General features: G+C 39.0%; 1 protein-coding gene across 2 annotated transcripts; it reads left to right on the forward strand.

Annotated features, from left to right (window-relative positions):
* Positions 1 to 53: 53 nt before the first annotated feature.
* Positions 54 to 27,898, forward strand: LOC149321355 (ER degradation-enhancing alpha-mannosidase-like protein 1). Of its 2 annotated transcripts, XM_089520191.1 has the most exons (13): positions 54 to 644; positions 7,886 to 7,958; positions 9,370 to 9,473; positions 12,164 to 12,335; positions 13,513 to 13,696; positions 15,366 to 15,540; positions 15,728 to 15,848; positions 18,170 to 18,340; positions 19,404 to 19,477; positions 20,603 to 20,699; positions 21,014 to 21,196; positions 22,459 to 22,533; positions 26,693 to 27,898. In XM_089520191.1, the coding sequence occupies exons 1-13, from the start codon at positions 181 to 183 to the stop codon at positions 26,693 to 26,695; spliced, it is 1,896 nt and encodes a 631-aa protein (XP_089376317.1). In that variant the 5' UTR covers positions 54 to 180; the 3' UTR covers positions 26,696 to 27,898. The 2 variants fall into 2 exon arrangements, with proteins under 2 accessions (XP_089376317.1, XP_089376308.1); XM_089520182.1 differs by lacking the exon at positions 26,693 to 27,898 and having other exon boundaries at positions 22,459 to 25,677.
* The last annotated feature ends 74 nt before the right edge of the window (positions 27,899 to 27,972 follow it).

Below are 27,972 nucleotides of genomic sequence, written 5' to 3' on the forward strand. Positions count from 1 at the left end.
CTCCGTCGCTCTTAAAGGGGACGCCTCCTCCTTGTTTTTCCATCCAGGGAGAGGGAGGAGGCGGCGGCGAGAGAGGGCCGCCATTTCAGCGGCGCGAGGAGCTTCCGCAGGGAAGCATGCGCGAGGAAGGGTCGCGAGGCGGCCGCGGCGGCGGCGGCTCCGGTTCTTCCTCCTCGGACCATGCAATGGCGGTCGTTGGTCCTGGCGCTGCTGGCTCTGAGGCTGGCTGGGCAAGCGCTGCTGTGGCTGGCCGGGCCCAGCTTGGGCTTCTACCAACAGCGCTTCTCCGGCTGCGGAGGAGCCGGGGCCGCCAGGGACGGAGCCGCGCCGTCGCCCCCGCGCTGCCTGAGGGTGGCCCCGCACTGGGCCGCCTTCCTGGGCAGGGCCTGGGGGGACGGTAGCGGCAGCAGCAGCAGCAGCAGCAGCCCTCCCGGGGAGAAGGAGGAGGAGGAGCAGGAGCAGGAAGGGGACGAGTACGAGCAGCGCTACAGCGGCGCCTTCCCGGCCCAGCTCCGCGCCCAGCTCCGCGACGCTGCCCGAGGCATGTTCTCCTTCGGCTACGACAACTACATGGCCCACGCCTTCCCCCAGGACGAGCTCAACCCCATCGACTGCAGAGGAAGGGGCCCCGACAGGGAAGACCCGTGAGTGCATGACTTAAGCAGCGTCCGCACTGGAGGGTTAACCCGGTTTGGAGCCGCTTTCACTCTATTTCCGGGTCAAGGCTGTGGGATTCTGGGAGTTGGAGTGTGAGCCATTCACAAACCAGACGGGGGTGAGATCCATCCCAGGCAGGGGCTCTGGGTCAGGTCAGCCTGGCAGCCTTCCAGGGTCACCACAATGAGGCCCCAGCCTCTTGGGGGCAATTAGGGTACACTTTGTAAACTGCTGAGTACATCAGTAAGCAGGATAGAGGTGTACTTGCCATTGCTCCCATATGCTGTTTTAGCTGCCTCTAGTAGGAGTATTACTACTCTCTTTAGCTTTAACGCCAGATGCTTGTTGAAAGACAACCAAAGCTACTGAGAAGGTACAGTGCGCCTGTGTTATACGCAGCTTTGAGTGTATCTGCTCAAGCTGCGTGGGGCAGCGCATCCATTCAGATGAATGGGGCGCATGACACAGCCCCACTGCACCGCCATGTGCACAAGCCCCATTCGAGTGAATGGGCTCAAGCCTACGCAGAATTCGCCTTACTCCAAGGTGTCCGGAATGGATCCGCCACATAAGGCACCTGTCTGACAAAGCAGGATTTAGGTGGAAACGGAGAGCTTGATTTAAAACCGGAAGAGCTGAGTACTGGCTTAGGGAAAATAAAGTTGCTAGTACACATATGACTAGTGACAAGCTGAACACTCTTTCAGTACAGTTGTGTTAAACAAATACCTGGACTGTTGCTTTGGTCACTTTGCTGTTACATTTTGAAGATCACAGGTGTGGATTCAAATTTATCATCCCCAGGGATGCCCTCTTTTGTGTTGCTTGCACTGCAAACAAGTTCTCGGGTGTTTTGAGCATTGCGTAAGCATTGCTTCATTCCTCCCAGGACTGTCTGCACTCGCTTCTGGGGAGGATCTTTCTCTGGTGCAAAGATTAACTCTTCCATCAAGGCCTTAGTTGCTGCTTTGAGAGTTACTAATAGGTGCTCCTTATGGTTCTGCTTCCTGCTTCTTTATGCCCATTACTATCCCATTTGCTTTCTGTCATACTTCTCTCTTTGATGGTGAATGAACAGAGGTTACGTTATTATATGCAGTGGCAGCTTCTGGATATGTGTAGCATAAACATGACATGTTGACTGATAAATCTTTGAGGTTCTGACTGACCTTAGATGACGAGTGAGTATTACGACACTGAAAACATCCACACAAATGTATTTAGTCCATACACAACATAAGTGCTGCCAGATCAGATCAAGCAAGTACTAGGTCACTTTGAAGTAAGACAACAAAAGTATTTAGCTGATGCACAGCATAAGGAATATCACTGGAGAAGACAAGGCCTCTCCAGCCCAGCATCCTGTTCAGTTGGGATGCTATAGATATCTGTGGGAAGCACAAAAGGGCAAAGACTCTCTCCTAACTTTACCACAGTAGTTGCTATTCTGAGGCGTATTGTCTCTGCTTCAGAACCTGGAGGTAGCTGTTATGACTAATAGCCTTAGCTGCCATGACTTTTTCCACCTCCTTTTATAAATAGTTTAAGTTGGAAGTCATTCCTACTTCCTTTTGCAGTACACTAACCATACATTGCATGAAGAATAATGTCCTTTAGTGCCGCGTGTCCCATCATTACCAAATAATCTTAGTATGATCCTAGATCAGGTGTAGGCAACCTTTTTGAGCCGGGGGCCGGGTTGCTGTCCCTCAGACAACTGGGGGGCCGAAGCCAAAAAATAAATAATTTTTTAAAAATTTAAATAAACCGGGACAAATGTAGGACAAAATTTTCAAATGGTGGACACTTTTTTAAAAAAAGTGGGGGACATGTGAAAAAATTTGCTGATTTTTAAAAAAATGTTAATATAAATGCATGTTTCTGAGGCGTCTATAGACAATTGCCCCCGCGCGCGAGAGACCAAAGGCCCCGGTGGCAATCGGCAGCAGGACCGGGCTGGGGCCGGTCCCAAGGCCTCGCCAGGCCGCGCAGGTTGCCTATCCCTGTCCTAGATTCTAGTATGGGGAGGGAAAAGCCTTCTTTGCTCACTTAAACCTGTCACATAATAGCCATTTGTTTTAATAATAACAATAAATATAAACCCAAATAACTTTCTTTGTAGGGAAGATGCTCTAGATACCTAATCATTTTTGTTGCCGTTTTCTGCACCATATCCATTTGTGTGATATCCATCTCAAGATGTGAATAGGACTGTATACAGTACTCAGTTGTCTAAGGACGTTATAATATTGCTAGGTCTATTTTGATTCTGAACATGGAATTCATCTGTTTTACAAGCAGCAGACAGTGCTTCAGCATGTTCATCAAGCTCTCCTCAACAATATGGGCTTATTAGTCGCCTTCATCTCAGATCTCTTCAAATGGATTGCTTTTTTGTCCAAATCTGTATTGTTTTCACTTGCATTCTTGTTCCAACCGCCCTATATAATTTGGTGTCTACCGATCTACCGATCTCTTAACTCTAGACCATTTATTAGGAAGTTAAAAGGCACCAGTCCCCTTGAGATCTTTTGGGGATCTCAAACCTTTGGGTGCCAAGCAGTAATCCTTGCTGTAACCATGTTGGCTTGCACTTCAGGAGTTTGTCCTCATTCCTGGTATAAGAGAAACTGATCTGCTACTACATGCCTGCTCAAGATATTTTGATATCTTCTTTGCCAAAAGTTTAAAATAGAAAATACTCTCCTTATTTTGAAATATTTTACCTTCACCTTGCCTTAGGGTTGCCATAAGTGAGGACCTCCAAACCGGGACAAATGTAGGGCAACATTTTCAAATGTAGGACACATTTTTCTAAAAATGGAGGACATGAAAAATTGAGTTTTTTTTAAAAAATGTTAATATAAATGCATGTTTTCATGCATGATCAAAATGGAGGACATTTTGGCATTATTCCTAGACAGATGGCAGAAATGGACTTGCCCTCGGGTTCAACTGTACTTCTCAGAAGTGTGTACTTGGTCAAGGGACTGTGGTTTTTCTTCACTGCGCATGAGTTTGTAAAAATCACAGCAAGTTACATTGGCCGTGCCTCAGAGGCTTGTTGATATCAATATCACCATCATCATCATCATCATCATCATCATCACCACTATAATTGTCCAGGAAAGGCATTTGTTAGCATTCAAAGCACCATAAATACACAAAAAATGCACTTGCATATATTTAATAATAAAAAATAATGAAAAAATAAATAAAAAACAAGGCAGGGGTTATATATTTGATAATATAAATTAATGTAATAAAATAAAAAACAAGCAATAATAAAAATTAATAAAATAAAACAAAAACAAGCAATAATAAAAATTAATAAAATAAAACAAAAGCAAGCAATAATAAAAAATTAATAAAATAAAACAAAAACAAGCAATAATAAAAATTAATAAAATAAAACAAAAGCATGCAATAATAAAATTAATAAAATAAAACAAAAGCATGCAATAATAAAATTAATAGAATAAAACAAAAACAAGCAATAATAAAAATTAATAGAATAAAACAAAAACAAGCAATAATAAAAATTAATAGAATAAAACAAAAACAAGCAATAGTAAAAATTAATAGAATAAAACAAAAACAAGCAATAGTAAAAATTAATAGAATAAAACAAAAACAAGCAATAGTAAAAATTAATAGAATAAAACAAAAACAAGCAATAGTAAAAATTAATAGAATAAAACAAAAACAAGCAATAGTAAAAATTAAAAAAACAAAACAAAAACAAGCAATAGTAAAAATTAAAAAAAACAAAACAAAAACAAGCAATAATAAAAATTAAAAAAATTAAATAAAATAAGTATTTTATATTTTTTAAAATAATTTAAAAAAACCAAAATACCAAGGCAGCCCTAATGGCCACTAACTCAGCATTCCTCCTCCTCCTCCTCCTCCGGCCCAATTGTGTCCTGGCCTTCAGGCACCCTTCCTCCCGCTCCTTCCTCCTCCTCTCCCCCCTCCTCCTCCTGGAAGCGGGGCAGGCGCGCGCGCGCAGAGGAAAGTGGGGTGGGCAGGCGCGCGCACGGAAAGAAGTGGGGCGGGCAGGCGCGTGTGGAGGGAATGGGCAGGCGCGCGCGCTGCCACTGGCCCCTGCTGAGGCCTGGGCGGCGCGCGCGCCCTGCCAGTGGGGGCGCGGTGGCGGTGGCGCTTCTGCCGCCGGCCCGTTGAGGAGGAGGAGGAAGGCGGAGCCGGAGGAGGAGGTGGGTTGGCGCCGCAGCAGCCGCATTAGCAGCAGCGGCAATGGCCGGAGCGGGCCCCCAAACCGGGAACAAGGCACGGGTGGGGGCCCAAAACGGACCGGGACTGGGAGGGGCCCCATGAAACCATGAATGGCACGGGGGACGCCGGGTTATGGCAACCCTACCTTGCCTTAAGTTTTTATAATTGTCGGGATGACTACTTCTAAACAGGTGGACTATAACCTCTGTTATGAAAAGGTTTTTCAGTGGATGTACTGGGCTTTTCATTTTTTTACCACCTGTTTATTATTAGTGTGACATTTTAAAATTGTTCTGATTGGTGTTTTAATAGTTTAATTGGTTCATTTTTGCATTTGAATGTGTGTAATTATTGCTTTTATTGGAAACTTTTAAATCACACTGGTGACTGCTTTGCATCCCAGCCATGGGGGATATCAATTAAACAAATAATTAAGACATTCTGATTTTATGCTTAGGTAATTGCTTGTAGGGTTATCTTGTCAGGATAGTGAACCATCAAAGCAAATAGTTAACCTTTTTTCAGATAGAAAACTAAATTGTTTTGTCCTCTACCTTTCTCATTTTCACCTGTGATGTTTGGGAGAAAAACATATCTCCCCCTAGAAACCTATTTTACAGCAAAACAGTTTTTGCATTCCTTGCCACCAGTTCTTTTTATAGTTTTTTGTGGGTTTTTTTGGGCTATCAGGCCATGTTCTAGGTTTTTTCCTGACGTTAGCCCAAAAAGCCCACAAAAAACTATGGATGCCGGCCGTGAAAGCCTTATGCACTTCATAGTTCTCTTTATGCTTTTGTGAGTAGACTGACACTATGTTTGTGTTGAAAGATTGGACTTGAGCAACTCTGTGAGTGCTTTTATCAAATTACTTTTAATAAATTGTGTAAATCTGTTTTACACTGTAAGAGTGCTAAAAGTCAAAGCTTGAACTTGAAGAAAGTATAAGGATCAGTGAGAAAGACTTGCATATCTAGAAAGCTTGGCTTGCTCTTTTTGTTGGAATTACCGTATTTTCCGGCGTACAAGACTACTTTCTGACCCTCTAAAACGGGGTCAAATGTTGGGGGGGGGCGTCTTGTACGCCGGTAAGAGCACTTACCTGGTTGTCCTGCCAGCTTCCAAAGCCCTCCGGAGCCCTTTGGAAGCCGGTGCAGGGGTGCCTCCTTGGCTGCCGGCTTCCAAAGGCCTCCGGAGCCCTTCGGAAGCCGGCGTTTGTGGGCATCAGGCCCCCTAAACTTGGCCTGTAGGGCACTACCTCCATGCAAGGCAGGCTTTGAAGGCCTCAGCAAAGGCCTGAGGAAAATAAAAATAAAAAATGAAAGAGAGAGGGAGATAGAGAGAGAGAGGGAGGGAGGGAGATAGAGGGAGAGGGAGAGGGAGGAAGATAGAGAGAGAGAGAGAGAGAAATAGAGAGAGGGGGGAGAGAGAGAAATAGATAGATAGATAGATAGATAGATAGATAGATAGATAGATGCCGAGAGAGAGAAATAGATAGAGAGAGAAATAGAGAGGGAGGGAGGGAGAGACAGAGAGAGAGGGAGAGAGAGAGAGGGGGGGAGATAGACAGAGAGAGAGGGAGAGAGAGAGAGAAATAGATAGATAGATAGATAGATAGATAGATAGATAGATGAGAGAGAGAGAGAAATAGATAGAAAGATAGATATAGAGATAAATAGATGAGAGAGAGAGGGAGATAGATAGATAGAGAAAGATAGAGAGATAGAGATAAATAGATAGAGATAAGTAGATAGATGATATATATATAGAGAGAGAGAGAGGGAGGGAGAGAGAGAGAGAGAAATAGATAGATAGAGAGAAATAGAGAGAGAGGGGGGGAGATAGAGAGAGAAATAGATAGAGATAGATAGATGAGAGAGAGAGAGAAATAGAGAGGGGGGAGATAGAGAGAGAGGGAGATAGATAGATAGATAGATAGATAGATAGATAGATGAGAGAGAGAGAGAGAGAGAGATAAGCAAGCAGGCAAGCAAGCAAGCAAGCCAAGATTAGAGAACGAGTTGGGGTAAATGCAGTGATGTTTTTTAAATTTTTATTTGATGTGCATTGGAAGAGGGGTGGTCTTATACGGCAAGTATATCCCAAACTCTATATTTTAACTGGAAAAGTTGGGGGTCGTCTTATACGCCCAGTCGTCTTATACACCGGAAAATACGGTATCTTTACTTGAAAGTGAAGCTGAATTGTGTGCCTTTTCAAATGTCCATGCTATGCCTACTCTGAAAAGAGAGAATTCTGCTTCTTGTGCCAAAGGTGATTGTTGGTGTTTGTGATGAGATGGGGAACAGTTTTTTTTTATTGACCATACGTACAAGTTGTCTTGCCTGCAGTGTGTGATAACATTAGAATGGCCTGTAGGAAAACGTACCACAGCTGCCTTACTTTGCTATTAAGAAGTTCCTTTAATTTTACCCTGTTGCTACAAAACAAAGGGGATTAACATTTTCCTGAAGATTTTCCAATCTGCCCATAGCTCAAAAGGAATTTCAATATGGCTCTTACCAGCCTAAAGACCAGTAGTTTGTTCATCAGGATATATTGACTACACTACAGCTTTGAGATACTTATTTCAAATTAGAAATTTCAGATTTGTCTAGCTTAGAGTAAATTTTTTTTCACTCTGCCTTCATTGATTTACATCCTGTTTTAATACATTTGTAGAGGATTGTATGTAGGTATATGTGGGATCTCTGCCCTGGTAAGAAATAAATTGCGGGTGGATTAAAAGTGCAACTGTGGAATAGCCTGGCTGTGAGAGTATTAATACTGTATGGGGTTTACGTTGTATCACCAAGAGTGCAATCCTGTATACATAACTAAGGAGTATATCCAGTTAAAGTCTTAGAGACTTTCTTCCAGATAATAAGCACAGAATAGAGGTTACATGGTCTTCATCTAATAAGGTTTTTTTCAAACTGAAATAAGATTATTTACAAAAATTCATAGAACTAATGTCTAACCAAATTTATTTCAGTTCAAATCTGAATATCAATGATGTCCTGGGAAACTACTCGCTTACTCTGATTGATGCATTGGATACCTTAGCAGTGAGTTAAAATGTTTTTTAATTACTGGAAGAAAAAAACTCCCAAAGCTATTATTGAAAGTAGATTTTAAGTGAAAGACAAATTATTATGCAAGTATCTTAATTACAGAACATCCTCAAATCTCTAAATCTTATATGTTATGTAAGAGGGAACTGTGCAGTCTTGTGTTCACATCTTGTTTTAGCTAACAAAGATGTTTTTCCTGGGCCAGATGTGGACACCATAAATGTCATTCTGATGTTTGTTTTCACCTTGGATACTGAACACAATGCAGGTGTTCTGTTCTCTTCTGCAGTTTTGTACAAATTACAGAGTACAATTGTAAAAAATGGTATGCGATACAAAACTGCTTTCTAGCTACAGAGATAGACAGCCTGAAAGGGGTAGCTTGACGTTGCCCCTTTGAGTGCTGGATCGGGTGCACACCCCAGCTCCGATCCAGCATTTTTCCAGCCCCAAAAGAAGTGGCAATATGCCGCTCTTTTTTGGGGTGGAAAAAGCTGCCCTTTCTGCCCTGGACACTCTTCTGTGCTTTTGTGGCATGCGGCGTCTGAATGCAGTGCCGCCAGAGTGTCACAATGCTGTCTGCCATCTGGTTGGGCAGGCAGCATGACGCTGGCTTGGAGGTGCCATCAGGGCATGCGTCATCTGAATACCACGCCCCCACACTGCCCCCAAGCTGGTGCTTACTATCGGTCTGTTTCAGCCCATAATTTCATTAGACACCTGGCTTTGGAAATAGTCACAGGTAAGTAGAGAGATTCTACTCTGCATGATAGAAGATTCAAGGAAGGGTGAGGACAGTGCCAGCCATGAACAATTATACTGCACTGTATTTTGAAAGTCTTGCTTATTATTCAGGAAGGTTTTTTTTAAAGTAAGATTATTCTAACAATGAAGTTTAACTCTGGACCTCATGCTTTTTATTGCACAGTAATTCTTGCAGACTGTTAACCCATTTTCCTGATAGCACTGAACACTGATTATTTTACCCCCCCCCCCACCTCCATTTTGTATCCTTGTTGAGAAGAATCAGTCTCTTTCTAACTTGGACAAAATGCTATATACCCTCTAAATGAAAGTTTTATAGCCAGTTACATACTTAATCCTGAAAGTTACTTCCTTATGCTTTACAAGCTTTTATAATACATCGTTTTACTGTAATTGCTAGTTACTTTTCATAAACTTTGCACTTAAAAACTTCAAGTGTTCTGTTGCAGTCTAATAATTCAGTATTTTTGAAATGGTTGAACTGAGGAGCTAAAATACTGTTGGGCTTCAAAATGTGACAATATCAATAAATTTCTAAAATATGGTTTGCTGACAATTATAGCCTTTAATTCATTATATAGTTAATCATAATATCAACCTTGATTATTTGATGTGTTACAAATTTTCTGTTTTTTTAAAGGTAATGGGAAATTCTTCAGAATTCCAGAAAGCAGTGAAGCTAGTGATAGACACGGTATCATTTGACACAGATTCTACAGTCCAGGTCTTTGAGGCAACAATTAGGTAGGTTGTTGCTAAAATTTGGTGAAAGAATTTTGTTTCTAGCAATGTCTAAATCGAGCCATTTGAAAAAAGTGGAAAATTAGCTCTACAGAGTAATATAAGAGTTTAAAGGGAGTTATAGTACAATGGGAAGGATGCACAAGGGAATTAGGTTATAGAAGTAGGTTTTTGTTTGTCAAAATAATGTTTTTTGTCTTTCCTCTATAACCAAAGTGAAGATGCACATGGCATATTCATAGGAGGAGATTGTAGACAGTCACTGCAGCTGCAAAAAGTCTGTTGCATATAGCTACTAAATTTGTCAGCAGTCTAAGTGCAATCTCCCCTAAGTGTCCTCTCCCCTGTTACTCAGTTGCTATTCAGCTAGTTTGTTTTTGGTTTTATTTTTTGGAATTGTATGTGTTTTATCGGGATGTGTTTTATGATGTTTTAACTTGGTATGTTTTTATATTGTATATTGTATTTCTACACGTATGTTGTAACCCGCTTTGATCTCTGGAAAAGTGGGCTAGAAATAAACAATATTATTATTATTATTATTATTATTATTATTACAACTCTGTCTACCTTCCTTACAGTATCCCCGTCTATGTTTCCATTCCTAAAAGATATTCTAGCTTTGAGTGACTTTTGGTACAACTTGAGGGATAGCTGTTGGAAGAGGGTATGGACATGGGAAGCATGTGGTTTTCACTTTAATGGACACTAGACTCTTGGTGGGTAGGTCATATTAACATTTTTGCTACTGTGATCTTACCCAGCATGATAGTCTCCAGATGTTTTCCACTACAGATCCAATTAGCTCCAGCAGTATTGATTATAGTTAGGGATAATGAGAGTTGAAATCTCAACCATCTGGGGGAAGCCTAGTATGCTATATGCAGAAGTGCTGGGAATGTGTTCCATGTGCTACATAATTACTTAATATTCAAGTGTCTCTAAGAAGCAGCAAAATTGTTTTGTTTTTGTTTGCCTTGAATTTACACATTTTTAGTTATAAATATCTCTGATTATGTTATGTCTATTTTTCTTCTTGTGTTTAAGCTAGTTGTCAGCATTGTGGCATGGGCTTCTTTGCAACATCCAGAGTTTATGCTTGCTTCTAGTGAGAAGTTTAACATAAGAGCTTTTGATTAATGGGGAAACAAAAAGGCTGCTACTGTTCACTGGAGTTTAGAGGACAGTATATCAACTCATTGCACTATCTGCTCCTGTCTCATTTAAGAGAGATGTGATCTGGATTGAAAGATTCAGAATTCAGCAGTGTCCTGTATTGAAACCTTCACTGGTATTTCCTGGTAATATGAAATGATCAATGTAGATTTGGCTTTTTCTTAAATGGATTGCTGAGTTTACCTTATGTATAGAAAAATTCTAAAAACATTCTTTCAGTTGAATTCAGACACACATGGGTGAAAACGTGTGTGTGTGTGTGTATTGACTGTTGATCTACCTGTATTTTAGGTTGGTGTATAATCTATTATAAGACAGACTAGTCAAACTGTAGATCAATTACTTGCTAATTTATTACACTTGATCTTAGCCAAAAGGCCAAGAAGCGATTTTTACTTGTCAATTTATTAACAGTGAAAATGTGTACAACAAGTTAATTTACTTGGCTGAATTATTTAAGTTAGAGGCTATTGGAAACTTATTTATTTAAAGTATTTCTGTATTGCCTCTCAGTTCTCGAGGGCTCCCAAGATGATGAACAAATGAATAAAAACTAATTAAACTAGCACAGAGAGAAAATCATTTTTATTACACATTAAAATGTACTTTAAAAACTCTTAAAAGCAGTCTAAAAGCAATTCTAGAATCCCATTTCAAAATAGTTAAACAGCAATTTCAAACATTGCCGTGCCATGTGAAATAGCACTCTTTTGGTTACCTGCCAGAAGCTCAAAAGAAATGGGATAGGGAGTTAAACAGTTAAGGCATTGCTACAGAAAAAGCCCTGTTACATGTACCCACCAAGCTAACTTGATGAGGTGTAGAGACATGTAGCTTGACCTCTTCTAAGGCCCTGTGCAGACTGGCCTTAAAGGCCAACTTGGAGGCAGAGTTGGAGCGTCATGTCCATGTGACACACTCCTAGGCTCTGCCACCAGAGTGGCGTGTCACTGTGTATGGCATCACGGCGCTCTTCTGGTGCTGTGTCCACACAATGCAGTGCCGAAGAAGCTCTGCAAAGCTGCAGTGCCATGGCTATCGCACCCTGCAAAAGCCAGACCGGCGCCACAGCTGTCTGCACAGTCTCTAAGTTCATAGAGGGGGAGGCTGTTTAAGGCTTTGTAGGTCAATATCAGCATCTTGAATTAAGCTCAGAAGCAAGTTGGAAGCCAATGCAGTTCTTGCAAGACTGGTGTTCTATGGTCTTCAAAATGCGTACTAGACTCCAGTCTGCCTGCTGAACTTGTGTTAGTGCCAGCTTTTCAACACTTTTTAAGGGCAGCCCCATATAGAGTGTGTAACAGTAGTCTAATTGGGAAGTAAGCACTGTGTCCAACTACATTGATAAACAAAGCTGATGGGAAATGACTTCAGGAAAAAAAGTTTTAAAATGGCTCTGTGCATACCTTAAGATTTTCTGAAACATACAGTGAAATTATTCTTGTTCTTGAATTTAAGAGTTTGTATAACAAATTTAGTGTTCTGTCTTTAAAACCATCGTACTGCTTCTCTTGCAGGGTTTTGGGAAGTTTGCTTTCAGCTCACATAATAATTACAGATGCTCGGCAGCCCTTTGGTGATATGAGTATTAAGGGCTATGATAATGAACTCTTACATATGGCTCGTGACCTGGCAGTAAGGCTGCTACCTGCTTTTGAGAACACCAAAACTGGGATTCCTTATCCTCGGGTATGTAAAAAATAATAGCACATTTTCAAGCAAGTTACTGTATATACTGATGTATAAGTCTAGAAAATTTAGTAAAAAAATTGACCCAAAATACCTGAATCGATTTATCCACTATTCAGTGTAAGTACTTTACTTCAACTCTTATCAAAAATGGAATGATCCCTGATGAAAGTCAAAAGTGTAATCTGTCCTGGAAACACTGACCCCTCCCTTTCCCAGCCACTCTCCCATCCATCCATCCTTTAAGATGAGCACAAACATTTATGCCTGTTAAAATTTTGTTAGTTCTTTGGCATCATTTTCCTTTGCTTCATCCTTTAAATCCTTTGTTACATGTCCCTAAGTTTTACTCTTGACTTACCCATGGGTCATATCAAAATCCATAATTTTGGCCCCCAAACCTGCCCTCAACATACACATGAGATCGACTTATATTCAAGTACATATGGTATGTTCCTCCTTTCTATAACATCACAATATTCACCTTTAGATTTGTCTTAACTATTAAATACAGGTGACCCATAACATACACGGATTGGAGCATCAGTGGATAGCCCCCTTCTCCCCAATGGAGGCGAGTGTACATGGCGTGCTGCCATTATAAAAAATGGGACTTGAGGTCCTGTGGTTTTTGGCATCCATGGAGACAGGGGTCTGGAATGGGACCCTCATGGATACAAAGGGCCATCTGTATTTAATTATTAGAGTACATGTTTGGAAAAAATCCTCTTTAAATAGCAGGCTGTGAAGGAAGTAGTACCTGCTTTGGCATATCAGTGTTTACAGGCCCTGCATCTTTATGGTACTGTGTGCAAGCTGAACATGCCTTTGATTGAATCTACCTGAAAAAAATGCTTCTGTAAAAGATACGGTTAAATGGAAACTAGTCCGGATGGCTGTGTTTATGAAACTGACCTGGGGGGAAGGGATGTTGCACTGTCCAGTTTGGTTTTCTAGTAGCAGGATGTTTACACACCTAATTAAAATACACTTGTAAGGCAGTTTCCCTGTAGAATATGATGCAACATCATGACAGAACCCTGATGAAACACTGGATCCATTTGCTTTCATTTGTTTTTATAAAGTGAGTAGAAACTCTGAATACTATAAAAGATAGGAATATGACAGCTTTTTATTTTTCAAGAAGTTGGCATGTAAACTTTCTTATCTTTTTCAGGTAAACCTAAGAACCGGAGTTCCTTCTGGCAGCAATAATGAGACTTGCACTGCGGGAGCTGGTTCCTTGCTGGTGGAATTTGGAATTCTGAGCCGGCTTCTTGGTGATTCAACTTTTGAGTGGGTTGCCCGCCGAGCTGTAAAAGCACTCTGGGGTTTAAGGAGCAATGACACTGGGTTATTAGGTAGGCAGTGTTTTTGAATGTTTTGTATAAGTAAGAATAGAGTGTATGCATTTATTGTAGCCTGGTCTTGTTAACTTATTATTATTATTATTTATACCCCGCTCTTCAGCCAAAAGACTATCAGAGTAGCTTACAGTTTGTTAATTAGACATTTCCTTGCACTCAAGCTTACAGGAATTATGACTTTTGCCACTGAAGTAACTAGTGCATCAGAAGCTTTGCATGTTTCCACTGTGAGCTTTGTACTCAATTGCCTAGGAACCTTCAGTTTTATATTGATCACTATTTATTGCTGTTGTGTACCCTCAAGTAATTTCAGAGCTTTGGTGACCCTAAGGTAAATTTACCATGGGGTTTTCTTGGCAAGATTTTTCCACATGCAGTTTGAAGAGGGATCTCTCCCCTTCCCTTTCTTTAAAAAAAATAGCTTTGACATGAAAACAACCGTGTTAACAAACTGATTTTTTTCTATGCTGTATTTTGTGTTAAAATATATAAAGATATGCAGAAGATTGCATGTATTTTTGTGCATATCTTGGATTTTTTGCAAACTCTGCTGTGGGTGATGGCTTGTTTCTGTTCCTCCCCCCTTAGTCAGTGGAAGGCTCTGATGAAGTAGAGGGTCCTGTGAACAGAAATGGCGGCAGATTTTTGTTGTTGCTGTTGATTTCTCTTGCCATCTGCAATATTTTGAGCCTCCCTCAAAACTACTGGTGGAACACTTTAAAGTAATGTGGGAAGGTGGTATGGAAGAGAAAGTTGGAATTTGCGTAGATGATCCTCATGAATTCATGGAAGTTCTGACTAAGCATAAAAAGTCTTCTGTCAATGGAGCAGATACAATTTGACAACTTATTTTTGGAGAAGAAAGACAGAAAATATAATGTGAAAACAATTATGCCTTTGTTCACTAATTATATTGATATTCTCGTATCTCTGTAGGACCTTTTAAAATATATATATGTAACCAAACATTAAAATTAATGCTGATAGAAGCTTGTTAGAACAGTGTCACTTTCAGAATGGCACATTAAAGTAAATAATTCCTGAAAAAATGGCTCACATTAGATCATCATGATGTTTACTAAAAATTTGGTGGATGCACTACTATAGTGTTCCAAAAAGCTCTCAAATGCATATTGATTTGTGAAAAACTTGATATCTGGGATTCCCCTTCAGCTAGTGCAAAGTGTAGCAATTACATGATGTTAAAATATCCTACAACTCCATTGTACTTTCTCCCCTAATTCTGAATTCTATGCTGTGTATTTTTATGTTTCATGTACTTAAACAGTTTTATATTATCTAATAATAATTCGAGATATTTCTGGGAATGCCCTGCTCAAAGTTCCCTTCATTGTCCAACTTGCTGACTTGTTTTTGCCCAAACCACTTATTTTTTCCTTCTAGAAGACACTGAAAAAGGCTTTAGATTTTTCCAAGAGAAATCTTGCTGACTTAAATTAATTTTGTATTAGGTGTGATAATAACTTGATTTTTATATCAGTGCCTTTATGTGATTTTTGGGGTAAATATATGGATTATTTTTATTGTACTTAACTTTGTTTTGGGAAAATCTGTTGAACATTGTTAATTGAAAGCTATAAATGTGACAATATATTTAACTATCTTTGCTTGATCTTTGACTCTGTTTATGCTTTTATCATAGGCAATGTTGTAAATATTCAAACTGGCCACTGGGTTGGAAAGCAGAGTGGTCTGGGAGCTGGATTAGACTCCTTCTATGAATATCTTTTGAAATCTTACATCCTCTTTGGAGAAAAAGAAGATCTAGAGATGTTCAATGATGCTTATTGGAGTATTCAGAACTACTTAAGGCGAGGGTAGGTCACTTTGAAGTGCTGTTTTTAAAGTGGCATGACACACTAAGGCTCAGTATAAGATAGAATAGTCTGACTTTTATGTAACAGAGACTTACAGATGTATACTAAAGATACCATATAACAGACTTACAGATGTATGCCAAAACATTAAAAAGATTCTAAATCTAATATTTCTTACTCCTTTTAGGAGAGAAGCTTGCAATGAAGGTGAAGGGGACCCACCACTCTATGTTAATGTAAATATGTTCAGTGGGCAGTTAATGAATACCTGGATTGATTCTCTTCAAGCATTTTTTCCAGGACTTCAGGTATTTTCACTGTGGTAGAAAGAATATTAAAAAAAAACTTGAAATACTTATATATCGTAGAAATTCTCTATTTCACAAATAAGGCTATGTTCCTTATTGGAAAGCTAATATCTAAAAGGTTCCACAGACCTTATTCTTGGTTTCAGCAGAATCCTGCATGCAGGTCAGGTTAAACCTCCAGGTTATATCACCATTCATATGCATTTGTATTTTTTTTTTAATCTTCTCCTGGCAACAGTATACAGAAGATTCTCCACACATACACAATAAGAGGCACAAAGCAACAAAGGAAGGAAAGATGGAAAGCAAGGCCATAAATAGATTCAATAACACAATAAGTGGGTGATAAAAGCTTAACAACAATGCACTCAAGATAAGGTTCAGTTTTATTTCTGTTATGCCACCTTCAAGTCAAATCCTACAATGGCTCCCAATTTATTGGCTGTTATTGCTCATTCAAAATAGAAAATGGAAAGGAGGGGAATAAAAACAAGTATTCTGAGAATAGCAAACAAAAATGTGAGTAAGATTAGATATCTAAGGGGCATCATTTTCATGTTGTACACAGAAGTCAGAAGAACTGCTGTGACATAACACTGCCAGAATAGAGAAATGATTTAGAATTACCAGGCTATAATCTGTAGAACATTCATGTGGTTTAAAATCCCCTCACATAAGAAGAGAAAAGGCAGGTGAAGATTCTCCTCATCCTATTTCCCCCCTCAATCCTGTTGTTTTACCTGCCCAGCCACCAAATCAGAGCAGTTACTGGTATGACCATTAATACATGAGAGACTGGAACTAAAACATGGGGGAGGAGACCAGAATGAGTATCTACAGCTACCACTTCTTGGGGACATTCATTGAAGTAGACTGACATGAGATTCAGGACAAATAAAAGAGAATCCTGCTTCATACAACTCTTTCATTTATTGAATGAGCTACCACTAGATGTTCTATTCTTTTTTTAATTAAAATTTTATTAATACATTCTAAAACAAAACATGACAACAAACTGTACACCAAAACAACAATAAATACAGGCAATAACCCAGATAAGGCCCTGAAAATTATAGATAAAAGGTGTATCCTGGGATTCTGAAAGACATCTTTCCATTTTGTATACTGGTAATAGTGCACACACTATTCTTAATATCATACAGTTTTCATTTCATGCAAAAAGGGAAATTGAGGTATACTAAAATATTAAGCTACTATGCAGCGGCACAGCACTTTTTGCAATTTCTGTTGGATAGAAGGAGACTAATCCTACACATGGAAGGGATAGTTGGATGTTCCTTGGCCATTGACCCTTCCATTAAAATTTTTCAGGTCTCATCTGTCCTCACAGAATATTAGACTGAGTGGCATAAACTGTGTGAACATATTTTTACAAGAGTTGTAAAAATCTTAATATAATCTTTCCAGGTTAGTTTTATGTTTTATCACTTGCATAGTGTTTTTAAATCAAAGGACGCCTGTATTTAGTGTGGTTTTACTGAGAACTAATGTAATATTTACTTGAATTTTGTGCATCTTGCTCTTGGCCTAAGGACTTATAACAAATGATGCTAATGTGATCAGCACATCACATGTTCTGAATATTCATATTAATAATATTCACAAAAGTTCATGCTTAATTAAATCAGTCTCAAAAATACTACATATTGAGTCTCCCTTATCCAGAATACTGAAATCCAGATTATTAAAAAACCAAAACTTTTTTCATGGGTGGCTGAGCTAGTGACACTTTTGCTTTATAATAGTTCAGTGCACACAAATTTTGTTTAATGCACAAATGCATTAAACAATATATAAAATTGTGTTCATGGTGTATATGAAGCATAAATGAATTTTGTGTTTAGACTTGGATCCCATCTCCACAATTATATATGTACAGTGGACCTTTGTTATACACTGGGGGTTGGTTCCAAGATCCATTTATAACAAAATCCGTGTATGCTCAAGTCCCATTAAATATAATGACATAGCAAAATGGTGTCCCTTATAAAAAATGGAAAATCAAGGTTTGATATCTGAAATTTATACTTTTTTTGAACATTTTCAAACCGTGTATGCTTGAATCAGTGTATAAAAAATCTGTGTATAAGAAGGGCTGACTGTATATGCAAATACAGGTATTACAAAATCTAATAAAATCCCAAATACAAAAACACTTCTGGTCCCAAACATTTTGGATATGAGAGACTCAACCTGTACTAGATTCCTTCTTCCTACCAACCCTATTTTTCTTTTTGGTTTTTATCACCAGTGATTTATTCTTTTCTATATTCAATTTTACGGCTGTTTCATCTCTTCAGGTTTTAATAGGTGATGTAGAAGATGCTATTTGCCTCCATGCATTTTATTATGCAATATGGAAACGATATGGAGCTCTTCCAGAGAGGTACAACTGGCAGTTACAGGCACCAGATGTCCTCTTTTATCCTCTACGGCCAGAGTTAGTAGAATCTACTTATCTTCTTTATCAGGTATTTTACTTTTAAAAAAAACCCTTGAGAAATATATTATTTTGCTTCTGAAGGGGGGGAATCTGTGAAAGTGAGATGGAGGCACCAGATGCAGGCATCACAGAAGATGGCTCTGTCCAATTTTCTAGGGACTTGTCGGTACATCTTCAGGCACTCTTGGCAGAGGAAACAAGGGATAAGATAGTCACTCTGTAACTCCCTTGTGCAGGCATGATGTTGAATGTTGTGCATAGATTACAGTGTGAATCTATACCTCAAAGTCAGTTGGATTTGTGTTTTGAGATCAGTTCAGTTTCTGAGATAGGATTGTTTATGTTCTTTGGGAATTAGGCTTTTCTCCCTCTCTTTTTCTGGCAACTTTTGTCAACTTATAAAAATTAGAAAGACAAACATTAAAAAATCAGTGATAGGCTATCCTTTCTGTAGCTTCCTATTGGGGCAAGGAGAAGTGCTTTTCTGCCCCTGTGCCCTGGAGTGCTATCTAACCTTAACCTTATGGTGGCTTTGGGAGGCGTTGGTCCATTCTTCCATCTTCCCAGCTTCCATCATTATAATCAATAAGCTTTGTGCTGTTCTTTCCAAATAGATGTTTCTGTTATTTTTACTGATTATCCAGAAATCTATTTTGACAAATCCTTAAGTGAAGCCTCCAGGATTAACATGATAGGCTTTTAAACTTATTAACACAGTCTGTTTAATTAAACTGACATTTTATTACTCTAGATTCTGAGTTGTATCTTTCTGGTTATGACCTGTTGCATCCAAAACAACTTGGCAGTATCCCTTCACCTCCCATGTTACAAGATAAAACACTTAAACTTAAAGTGCTTTTAAAATATATGATGTAGCAGAGTGATTTACTATCCCAACCTGGGGATCTATGTCTTTCTTGAATCTATTTAGTGAGAACAAGGATCAATGTAGTTTCAAATCATTGCTTGTTCTCTAACTGAAAACAAGTAACTGGTAGTCACTGTTCACTATTTCATAGATTGAGGTTCTGACCTTTATTTACATGAAATATTGCTCTGTTTCATTATATTCATTTCTTTTCTTTATTCAGGCTACAAAGAATCCTTTTTATCTTCATGTGGGAATGGATATTCTTCAGAGTCTGGAGAAATATACAAAAGCAAAGTTAGTTTTTAAATTCAAATTGATGTTATCACTGATTTCTAGTGAAATGGTTTCTTTTTGTTCAGTTTGGGGATAGAAAATAACACAAGGAGAATTTTTTTCTTTAAATAACGGCCTCTGGTGGGAACTTGAGGCTCCAAAAGTAAAACTCAAGACTGCATGCTGACCACAATCTGTATTTTGCCCACTCTGGGTGTAGTGTATCCAAAGGGGAAATAAGTCTAAGCTATATATTGAATCACCCCAAACTCCATTCTCTCATATTTAAATAGGAGAAAATTTCATGAACTGTTTTCCCCATTTCCTTTGTATGTAAGGGGTACGCCTAAATTAAATATTGTACTAGTGTTGAAGCATTACCCCTTCCCCTGCTGGAATCTCTTCTGTCATCAGAAGTCCAGTGTTGCAGTCTTCTCAAAGTCTAGAACTGTCATTTCTGCAATAATGTTTCTTGTTGGTGCTTATTGTCAAATCTAAATCCTTAGTAAATTATGCTGTGGGCCCACACTTTCCTCCCATCTAACTGATGGTAATTACATATGCACAGACCCACACCCCAGCTTTGTGAGAGGAACAAACAAGGAGTGCAACAGTTGTAGCACTTTTGGCCCTTACTAACATCTAAGTTCTTTTCTGGCATTTGTCTCAACATGTGGAATGCTAATGGTGAGGAGGTGGGTATGCAGGTAGGGTTTTCATGCACCTGATAAGGAAGGATCTCAAACATAGCAGCTCTGTAACCATATTCGGCCAAATGCGGTTACAAAACCATCTGCAAAACTTCTGCCAACACACAAATGTCTTGGATGCTGGTTTGTATGAGAGGATGTTTGGCATGTGGCATGCATGCCAACATCTTGCCAGCCATTTAAATCTTCATGCATAGTGTTCTGGAAAACTGTATTTCTAGGCGATATTAGACCTCAGTTTGTTGCTTTTGGTTTTCCATTGACACAGAACTGTATCTTCATGTGTAACTATAGAAAAGCCATAATATTCAGACAGCAGCACATTTTATGAAAACTCCTCACAATGACTAACTTAATTTCTTGGGTTTAGTAGCAAAAAACATAGTGTATGAGGCTAGAAGTATGGACAATAAATGTGTTCAAACATGTCTTTCAGATGTGGTTATGCTACTCTTCACCATGTCATAGAGAAGTCCAAAGAAGATCGGATGGAAAGCTTTTTTCTAAGTGAAACTTGTAAATACTTGTATTTGGTGTGTATCCTCTGGAACTGCTTCCCTGCCTTTAAAAAAAAGTTTGTTTGCTAGAACTATAATTAACCACAAATGGCAGTCTCAAAAATGATTTGTGATGCATTTTTATAGATAATTTGTAATGTCATAGTTACAAGATACTGACAAATCGGCATGCCATAGCACCGTTATATAATGAAAATATCTTTATGGTTCTTTACTGCAGTGCTGTTTGCCACTCGCTCTGTTTTAACTGGACAACTGTGTTGATACAGTGTTGCTCTCATGTGACAGATATGGAGCATTAAGGATGAATATAAACTTTTCTATTTCAGCTATTTGATGAAGAAAACCCTGTGCACAAATCAGGCAATAGATACATGTTTACTACAGAGGGCCACATAGTGTCTCTGGATAAGCGTCTTCGTGTTTCCCTGTGGGAAGATACCTTCCCTGAAGAGAAGAAAATGGAAAAACTAAAGCCTAATGAACTAAGAGCAGTCAACTCCACCTCTAATGTAAGTATAAATAACGTGTAATATAAGTGCCATATTACAAGTGTGTCTAATAATTCTCTTCACAAAACGAGAAGTAAGTAACTGAAGAATGACGGACAATTTTACAAAGTAATAACGTATTTTGTAAATTATCAATCAAGTATGCTGGCTTAAGTAGAAGATTTCTGATTTTTTTGGAAATCTCTGGCTTCCCTCAAATATTTTAGGGTATAAAGTGAAATGATGGTATTATTTAAGTAATGCAATCATGGGTAATAGTTGGCGAGTTTTGGTGTTTGACAGACCCTGTCAAAATTTCTGCAGTTTTGTACAAGACGTGTCACAATTTATTTTACTATTTCCTAGTGGTAAAATTTTGGAAGAAAGTTTCAAAATTTTAGGTGCTAGCAGTAGAGTACTGAAAATGTATTTCAGATGTGAAAATGTTAGAACAAACTGATGATTGTCTTTTGGGTTGAGGTTCAAGATGTGTAAGTAGATGGAAAAAAAAAGCTGAGGGAGAAAGCAGACTGTTTTAATATTATAACATTTTAACAATCAGCTTGATAACTGATGCATTGAATAACCATAGAAATGAGGCTGTGATGCTGGGTCATTCAGTTTAATTCTTTTCCTAATGATATATCACTGTATGAAGCATTGTCAGCAGATTTTTACTAACAGCAAGGATTATTACAGTAGCTAATTTGTGATTTTAGGGTTTTCTCCATGTATAGCCTCATTTTCTGAATTCTTAGCCTATTGATTTTCTGCTTAGTAGCAGAAAAGGATGACTCCTCCTTATGTCAAACACCTTCAGTGTTAAAGTTGTGTATTCTCCACAATGAAATTCATACAGCCTTTCCTCTTTTTAGATTTGTCTTCTACACACACTGGCTCATTTGCTTTATCTACAGTCCAACATTTTGCATTTTCTTTGAACTGCTAGTAGTAGAGTGGAATATTGCAATAGTCCATAGGAGTCTTACTCTTGCAATCTCTGAAACAATCCACAGCTGAAGGGCTATACAGAAGTCAGTTCTGCTGTTGGCAGATGCTGCTTAACACAGTGAATTCATGTCTTTTAAAATGATTTAAATCCTGACTTCTTATTTCAGAGATGAGCAGAGTGTGCCCCCCCTCCCCTAAAATTTTGTTGGAGTGTATCTAGCCCACAGAGCTAGTCGTGCAAAGTGTTGAGAGTTGCAGCCTTTCATTTTGTTCATGCCTGCATTAGCTAATCAGAATTCCAACTTCTAAATAATGTCATCTTCTGTTTACAGTGCAACAGAGTACCGGATGAGAGGAGATACCTACTGCCTTTGAAGAGTGTTTATATGAGACAGATTGATCAAATGGTGGGCTTGATCTGAACAACTTTTTATGTGGAGTAATCCTTAAAATGCATGGCATTGTTCTGGTGACAACAATCCTCTTGAGCTTACCTAGCTTATAGCAGGTGCTAGAATTAAGTAGCCACTTACTATGATGGAAGATTTAATCTCATGCTGAGAGGAAGGGGACCCTATTCTAGACTGCAGTTACCATAACTGAAATGCAGTGTAAAGTGGCACATTTTGCATCATATGAGCCAAATTCTCATGTGTGAGACTTCAAGTCCTGTATTGCTGATAAAGACTTGATAGTCTATAATTGCTTTTAAAAAGCGACAACAAGTGGCTTGTTCTAGGAATCCTGCTTTGCTTCCACCTCTTGTATTGTAAATGAGAATTTTGGAGAGGACCTTCAAGTTTAATTACATTTCTTTAAAAATGGTATGGGGGAAGGAAAACGGAATGTGCAATGTCTCTCACTAAGCTCAATTTTCTGTTTCACTAGCAATAAAAAGTACAAATTATTGCTCAGGTAGGAAAATATCCATAGGTTATGGTTTACTTAAAATGTCTTGCTGAAAATGTCATAATTGAAGAGCTTGTAATGCCAGCAAAGGTATTGCATTGCTGTTTTCAGGACTAGCATCTGGGCAGATGTTAGAAACAGTGTTCTTAATTTGAACTACACATTCAAGTGTGTATGGAGTTTACTAGTTTCTGTAACCAGTAATTTTTTAAAAAGGTGCCTTCTTGTAGGTGAAAATGCACAAATCCACTCATATCTCTCACCTCATAACTTTGCATTGCTGATTTCAAAGACATTCACCACATTTTTCTGTTATATTTGTCTTCTTTTGGTGCCTCTCTAAGGGATCTACCTGAACTAAGTATTTACATTCCTTGTAGTTCTAATATGCAAACTTTTGGAGCTAGTGCCTTCATATTTTTGTTATCCAGAATAGAATCAAGAGTTCCAGCTCTTTCATTTCTAAAGGCACAGTCTTTTAAATTAACTTTTATGTAGAAGCATTATAAACAATTCACATCCCAAATAGTATTTGAGGGCTATACACTCTTTCACACTATTGTGAATTGTGAATTCTTGTGACAGAAGCCACTCCTGTGGACAAGTATTTTTATAGCATAGTTGGACAGGAGCTGCTTTTCAAAGATATTCTGACAAGAATGTTCATATATCCCGCATGTATATTTGGGTGCATTATGTTGAAGCCCTCGGACAAAACAATCCAAAGGGCTGTATAAAGCCTCTTTTCTTCTCATTTTCCCCCAATTCCTCTCAGTAGTGAGGAGGATACAAAGTAGCATCTGCCTGCCTTATTTATGGATCACAAAGGATTGGCTTTCCAGTAGTATATTATTTTCACTAAAACAATTCTACTTCAGAAAAAGTAAGGTACATTGTAGTTCACGTCTTGAACTACAGTGTGTAAATATCCATTTTATTACTCCATAATCCAGTCTCATTGTTCATAATACTGGTTTCATAAAAGCACATTTAAGTTAACTACACAATATTTATCAAAGAAATAATTAGGGCTTGCTTAATCTCTTTGGCAAACAAAAATATCTCAGGGATCTCAAAGTAGGCTTCTGTTTGCCTAACAGATTTTGTGTTTCACCTTTCACCTTTTCTATTTCCATACTGTTTTTATTGCTTAGAAAGCTAGCAGAACAGAATTCCCAGAATATAAAATTCTATTCAAACAAAACAACCTCATTGTTTCTCTGTATTGTAGGCCAGGTCTTAGTTCTCTTTTTCTGTACTGCCCTCTAAAATGTTGAAAATAATTACTAATTTGGAAGGCAATCAAAATTTGTGGAGTTGCATGTCCCAATGTCGTTAGGCCGATGCTGGTAATTAAAACTGTTGGGCTAAGGATGAGCACTTCTGGATAAGCATGTCTGCTGAAAGCCATAACTCCATGGCTAAATCTTCGGGAGGAAAAGTTGTAAAGCAAAAGAACTGAACACTCCAGAACAACTTTGGATGAGTGTTTTGGTGGAAAACTTCGGCTGTGATCCATAGAGCTGTTAAGGTACATGTGAAGTGCTTCAATAGCCTAGTGGATTTTTTTATTCTTCACCATGGCCACCTCATTATTGCTAATTTATTTTGAAATAGAAAAAATTCATGTACAGTTTGTAATTTATATGTGAGTAAAGTCTTAATGCTTGTATGGGTCTGAAGAATTCCTTTCATAATTCTCTAGGCCATGGCCGCACTAAACTTTCACTGTAAAGATAAATTTAATCCAAAACTGTTGAGTTCACCATTGGTGTAATCATGTTGTCAAATGAGGCATGCTTTTGCAATGTGTGTGTACATAATGGGTTCTGCTGGATGTTTAAATTCCTCAGCATAACATATCAGCACTTCTGACAACATTTTTCCATTGCAAATTGCATGTCTTGCTGTATAGCAAGTGTGTGCCTACCAAAATGTTGAGTGGCCAAATGGTTATTTACAGTCAGCTCATTTTGCCAAGTAGTACGTGTGAGATGTTGATTTTCAAAACAGATAAAATAACTTTTGTTTAATCAGGGTACCTGGGTTCTAAATTCTGAATTTTCTTTGCACTTCAATAACAAGTGTACTTCCAGTAGAAGTATCATAGCCCTTTACATGTGACTTACCCATCATTTTAATTCTGTTTTGGTGCAAACGGAAACAGAAATTGTGGAGATTGTATTTTCCTGAGATTGGTGTGCAAGGCCACCCGCGGGTGCTAATATGTGCTGTGATCACTCGATATTGAATTGGATTGCACTATGTGTGGTTTTATGAGTGAACTAGATCAAATTTTCAATTTGACATTTCCAGTTTCGCTTACATTGAACTTTTTATCAATAGTATCCTGTAAAATATCCCTTTCAGTTTATGAAAAGGGACTAATTTTTCTTTTCTTGCAAAATTAGTGTTAAGTCTAAAACATTGCTTGGATACTTGCCAATACTCATATAAGCAGATTAAATTCTCATCATAATGTGCAATATGTATTTTCCAAGCCTAACATGGCGTTGTTACAAATCATATTTAATGGGGTAATTGTATTAAGGTTTATAAAGAATGCAATGTTCTGAGCAATGTAAAGATTTAAAAAATGAATAGATTTTACATATAATTTGTATTAAAGCACTATTTCTTAACTTTCTTGTGTCTGGCTTCTCTGAACTCTTAAAAAAAGTGATGAGTGTCTGGATAACCTTTCAAGGATAGTTCAAACTATGAGTAATTTAGTAACTTAAATTTTATCCTCTACATCAGTGCTACTCAAAGTGGTTGTCTCTGGACTGGGACTGGTCTCTGAGCAATTGGCTGCCAGTTCTTAGTACATTTACAGGAAAGGAAAAAAAACCCTCAGCATACCCAAGGGACAAAATTTTAGTGCTGGTCCCTGGCGCTTTGGAAAATAAGCATTGCTCTACAAGTGGTCCTCATGAAGGTGTCTAGTAATGGCAGAACCACAGGAATTTGTTCAGCTTTGTGTCATTGAGGTTTGCTGTCACCACCACCATTAAAGGTGTGTCGCTCAGGTCAGGTAACATGGGTCAGCCTTCTTCAGTCTGTTCATCAGATGTTTTGCCTTTTTAGTTCCAGAGGCCCTTCCCTGCTGGGCATGTTAACATAGTCTAAACCAGTGGTGGCGAACCTATGGCACAAGTGCCAGAAGTGGCAGTCAAAGCCCTCACTGTGGGCACACACACCATCACCTCAGCACAGAGTTCACCAGAGTTTGTTACTAGGAAGTTAGAGGGACATGACACTTTGATAAATAAGTGGGTTTTGGGTTGCAGTTTGGACACTCAGTCTCTAAAACATTTGCCATCACTAGTCTAAACATATGGGGAGTGCCAGGTTGGGAAAGACTGTCTCTTACTGTGGCAATATGAAAACCAAAATACAGTTGCTACAGCAAGATGCAAGAAGCCCCCACGTTTCTTACAGGTACAGGACTGGAGCATTGTCAGAAAGTGGAATCGATTGAAAAATGCAATTCATATTTTTTTAGCTTGCAAATGCTTTTGGGCTGCTGGAAAATGTAAATAACACTTTTGAATGTGTGCAGTGTTGTAACAAACTATATACGTATGTGCATGTGCACATAGACATACATATAAAGTGAAATTAACAAAAGCTTACCTTGAAGCTTACCTTGCACAGTAATACAGAATCTCAGAATCACCATGGACTGAGCATAGACTGAAGGAGCACTGTCTACAATCGCAGAAATACCAAGGAGGAGGGAAAAGACACCAAGCAGTGCTTGCTCTGGATTTCTTGCTTGTGTGCATACACACTGCTTTCAGAGTGAGCTGAGAGGGGTTAAAAGACCACGTATACAAAAGCTCATGCTACAACTTCTTTTGCACAGTCTCAAATGTACTGCAAGATCCCTTTGCATACTGATAATTCCAAACTGACATGGCTATGTCTCTGAAAATAATACCAGTTAGTGGAAAAGTTTGCCCATGCCTTGCAGCCCTTCTGTATCAGAGATTGAAGGGACCATCAAGAGCAGATTGCAAGGGAGGAAAGGAAGGAAAGTACAATTGTATTAGCAGAAGTCTATCTACGTTAGATGTACAGCTGTTCCGGATCCCCCTGCAGGTATCAAAATCTGCAACTCCTCAAGTCCCATTGTTCTTGGTGGTGGTGCCTCCATATGGCTGTTTCACCATTGAGAACTATGGCACTTTGCTGCCCCAGCCCTCTGAAACCCACCTTGCCACACTCATTGTGGCGGGCGGTAGGGGTTTTCCTTCTCTTCCCCTCTGCTGCAGCCGTTGCTTCCTCCTTCCTCCGCCTCTGCTGTCATCATTGCCACTTCTTCCTCCCTCTTCCTCTGCTGCCATCATTGCCACTTCTTCCTCCCTCCTCCTCCTCCCCCTCCTCCCCTTGCCACTTGCCACCACCTCCTCCCTCCTCTTCCATCCTCCTTCTCATCTTCCTCTTCTCACTTCCTCCCTTTCCTTCCTTCTCATCCCCGCTACTGCCTCTTCCTCCTCTGCAACCCCCCTCCCCATGTGGGCATACCCTCCGTGGATGCTGGAGTTGGCGGATGGTTAGTATATGGATATGGGGGTGGGTGGGGCTACTGGATATTCATTGTATGTGTATGTGAAGTGATTGTTGCACAAGCTTCTGGCTTTTGTTCTATCAGCTTGTTTTATTTTGTGATTTCTTCCCACAAGAGGGCACTGTGGGTACATTTGTTTCTTTTTTTGGTCTATATTGAAGGGGCAGCAATGCATAATTATATTTTCTAACACTTGATTAGAAATCAAGATGTTATGCAAATAACATCTTGATTTTACAAAGGCCTTTCTTCTGATTTAGTTTGGTTAGGAACATATGTAGAATGTTGGAAAGTGGATGAATTAAATTCAAAATGTCTATGCTAAAATTCTGGTGTCTATCTTTAATTTGTACCTTCTTTCTCT

Source organism: Sceloporus occidentalis, unplaced genomic scaffold, assembly GCF_023333645.1.
Source record: "Sceloporus occidentalis isolate IW3139 unplaced genomic scaffold, rSceOcc1.0.p SCAF_1, whole genome shotgun sequence".
Classification (NCBI taxonomy): Eukaryota; Metazoa; Chordata; class Lepidosauria; order Squamata; family Phrynosomatidae; genus Sceloporus; species Sceloporus occidentalis.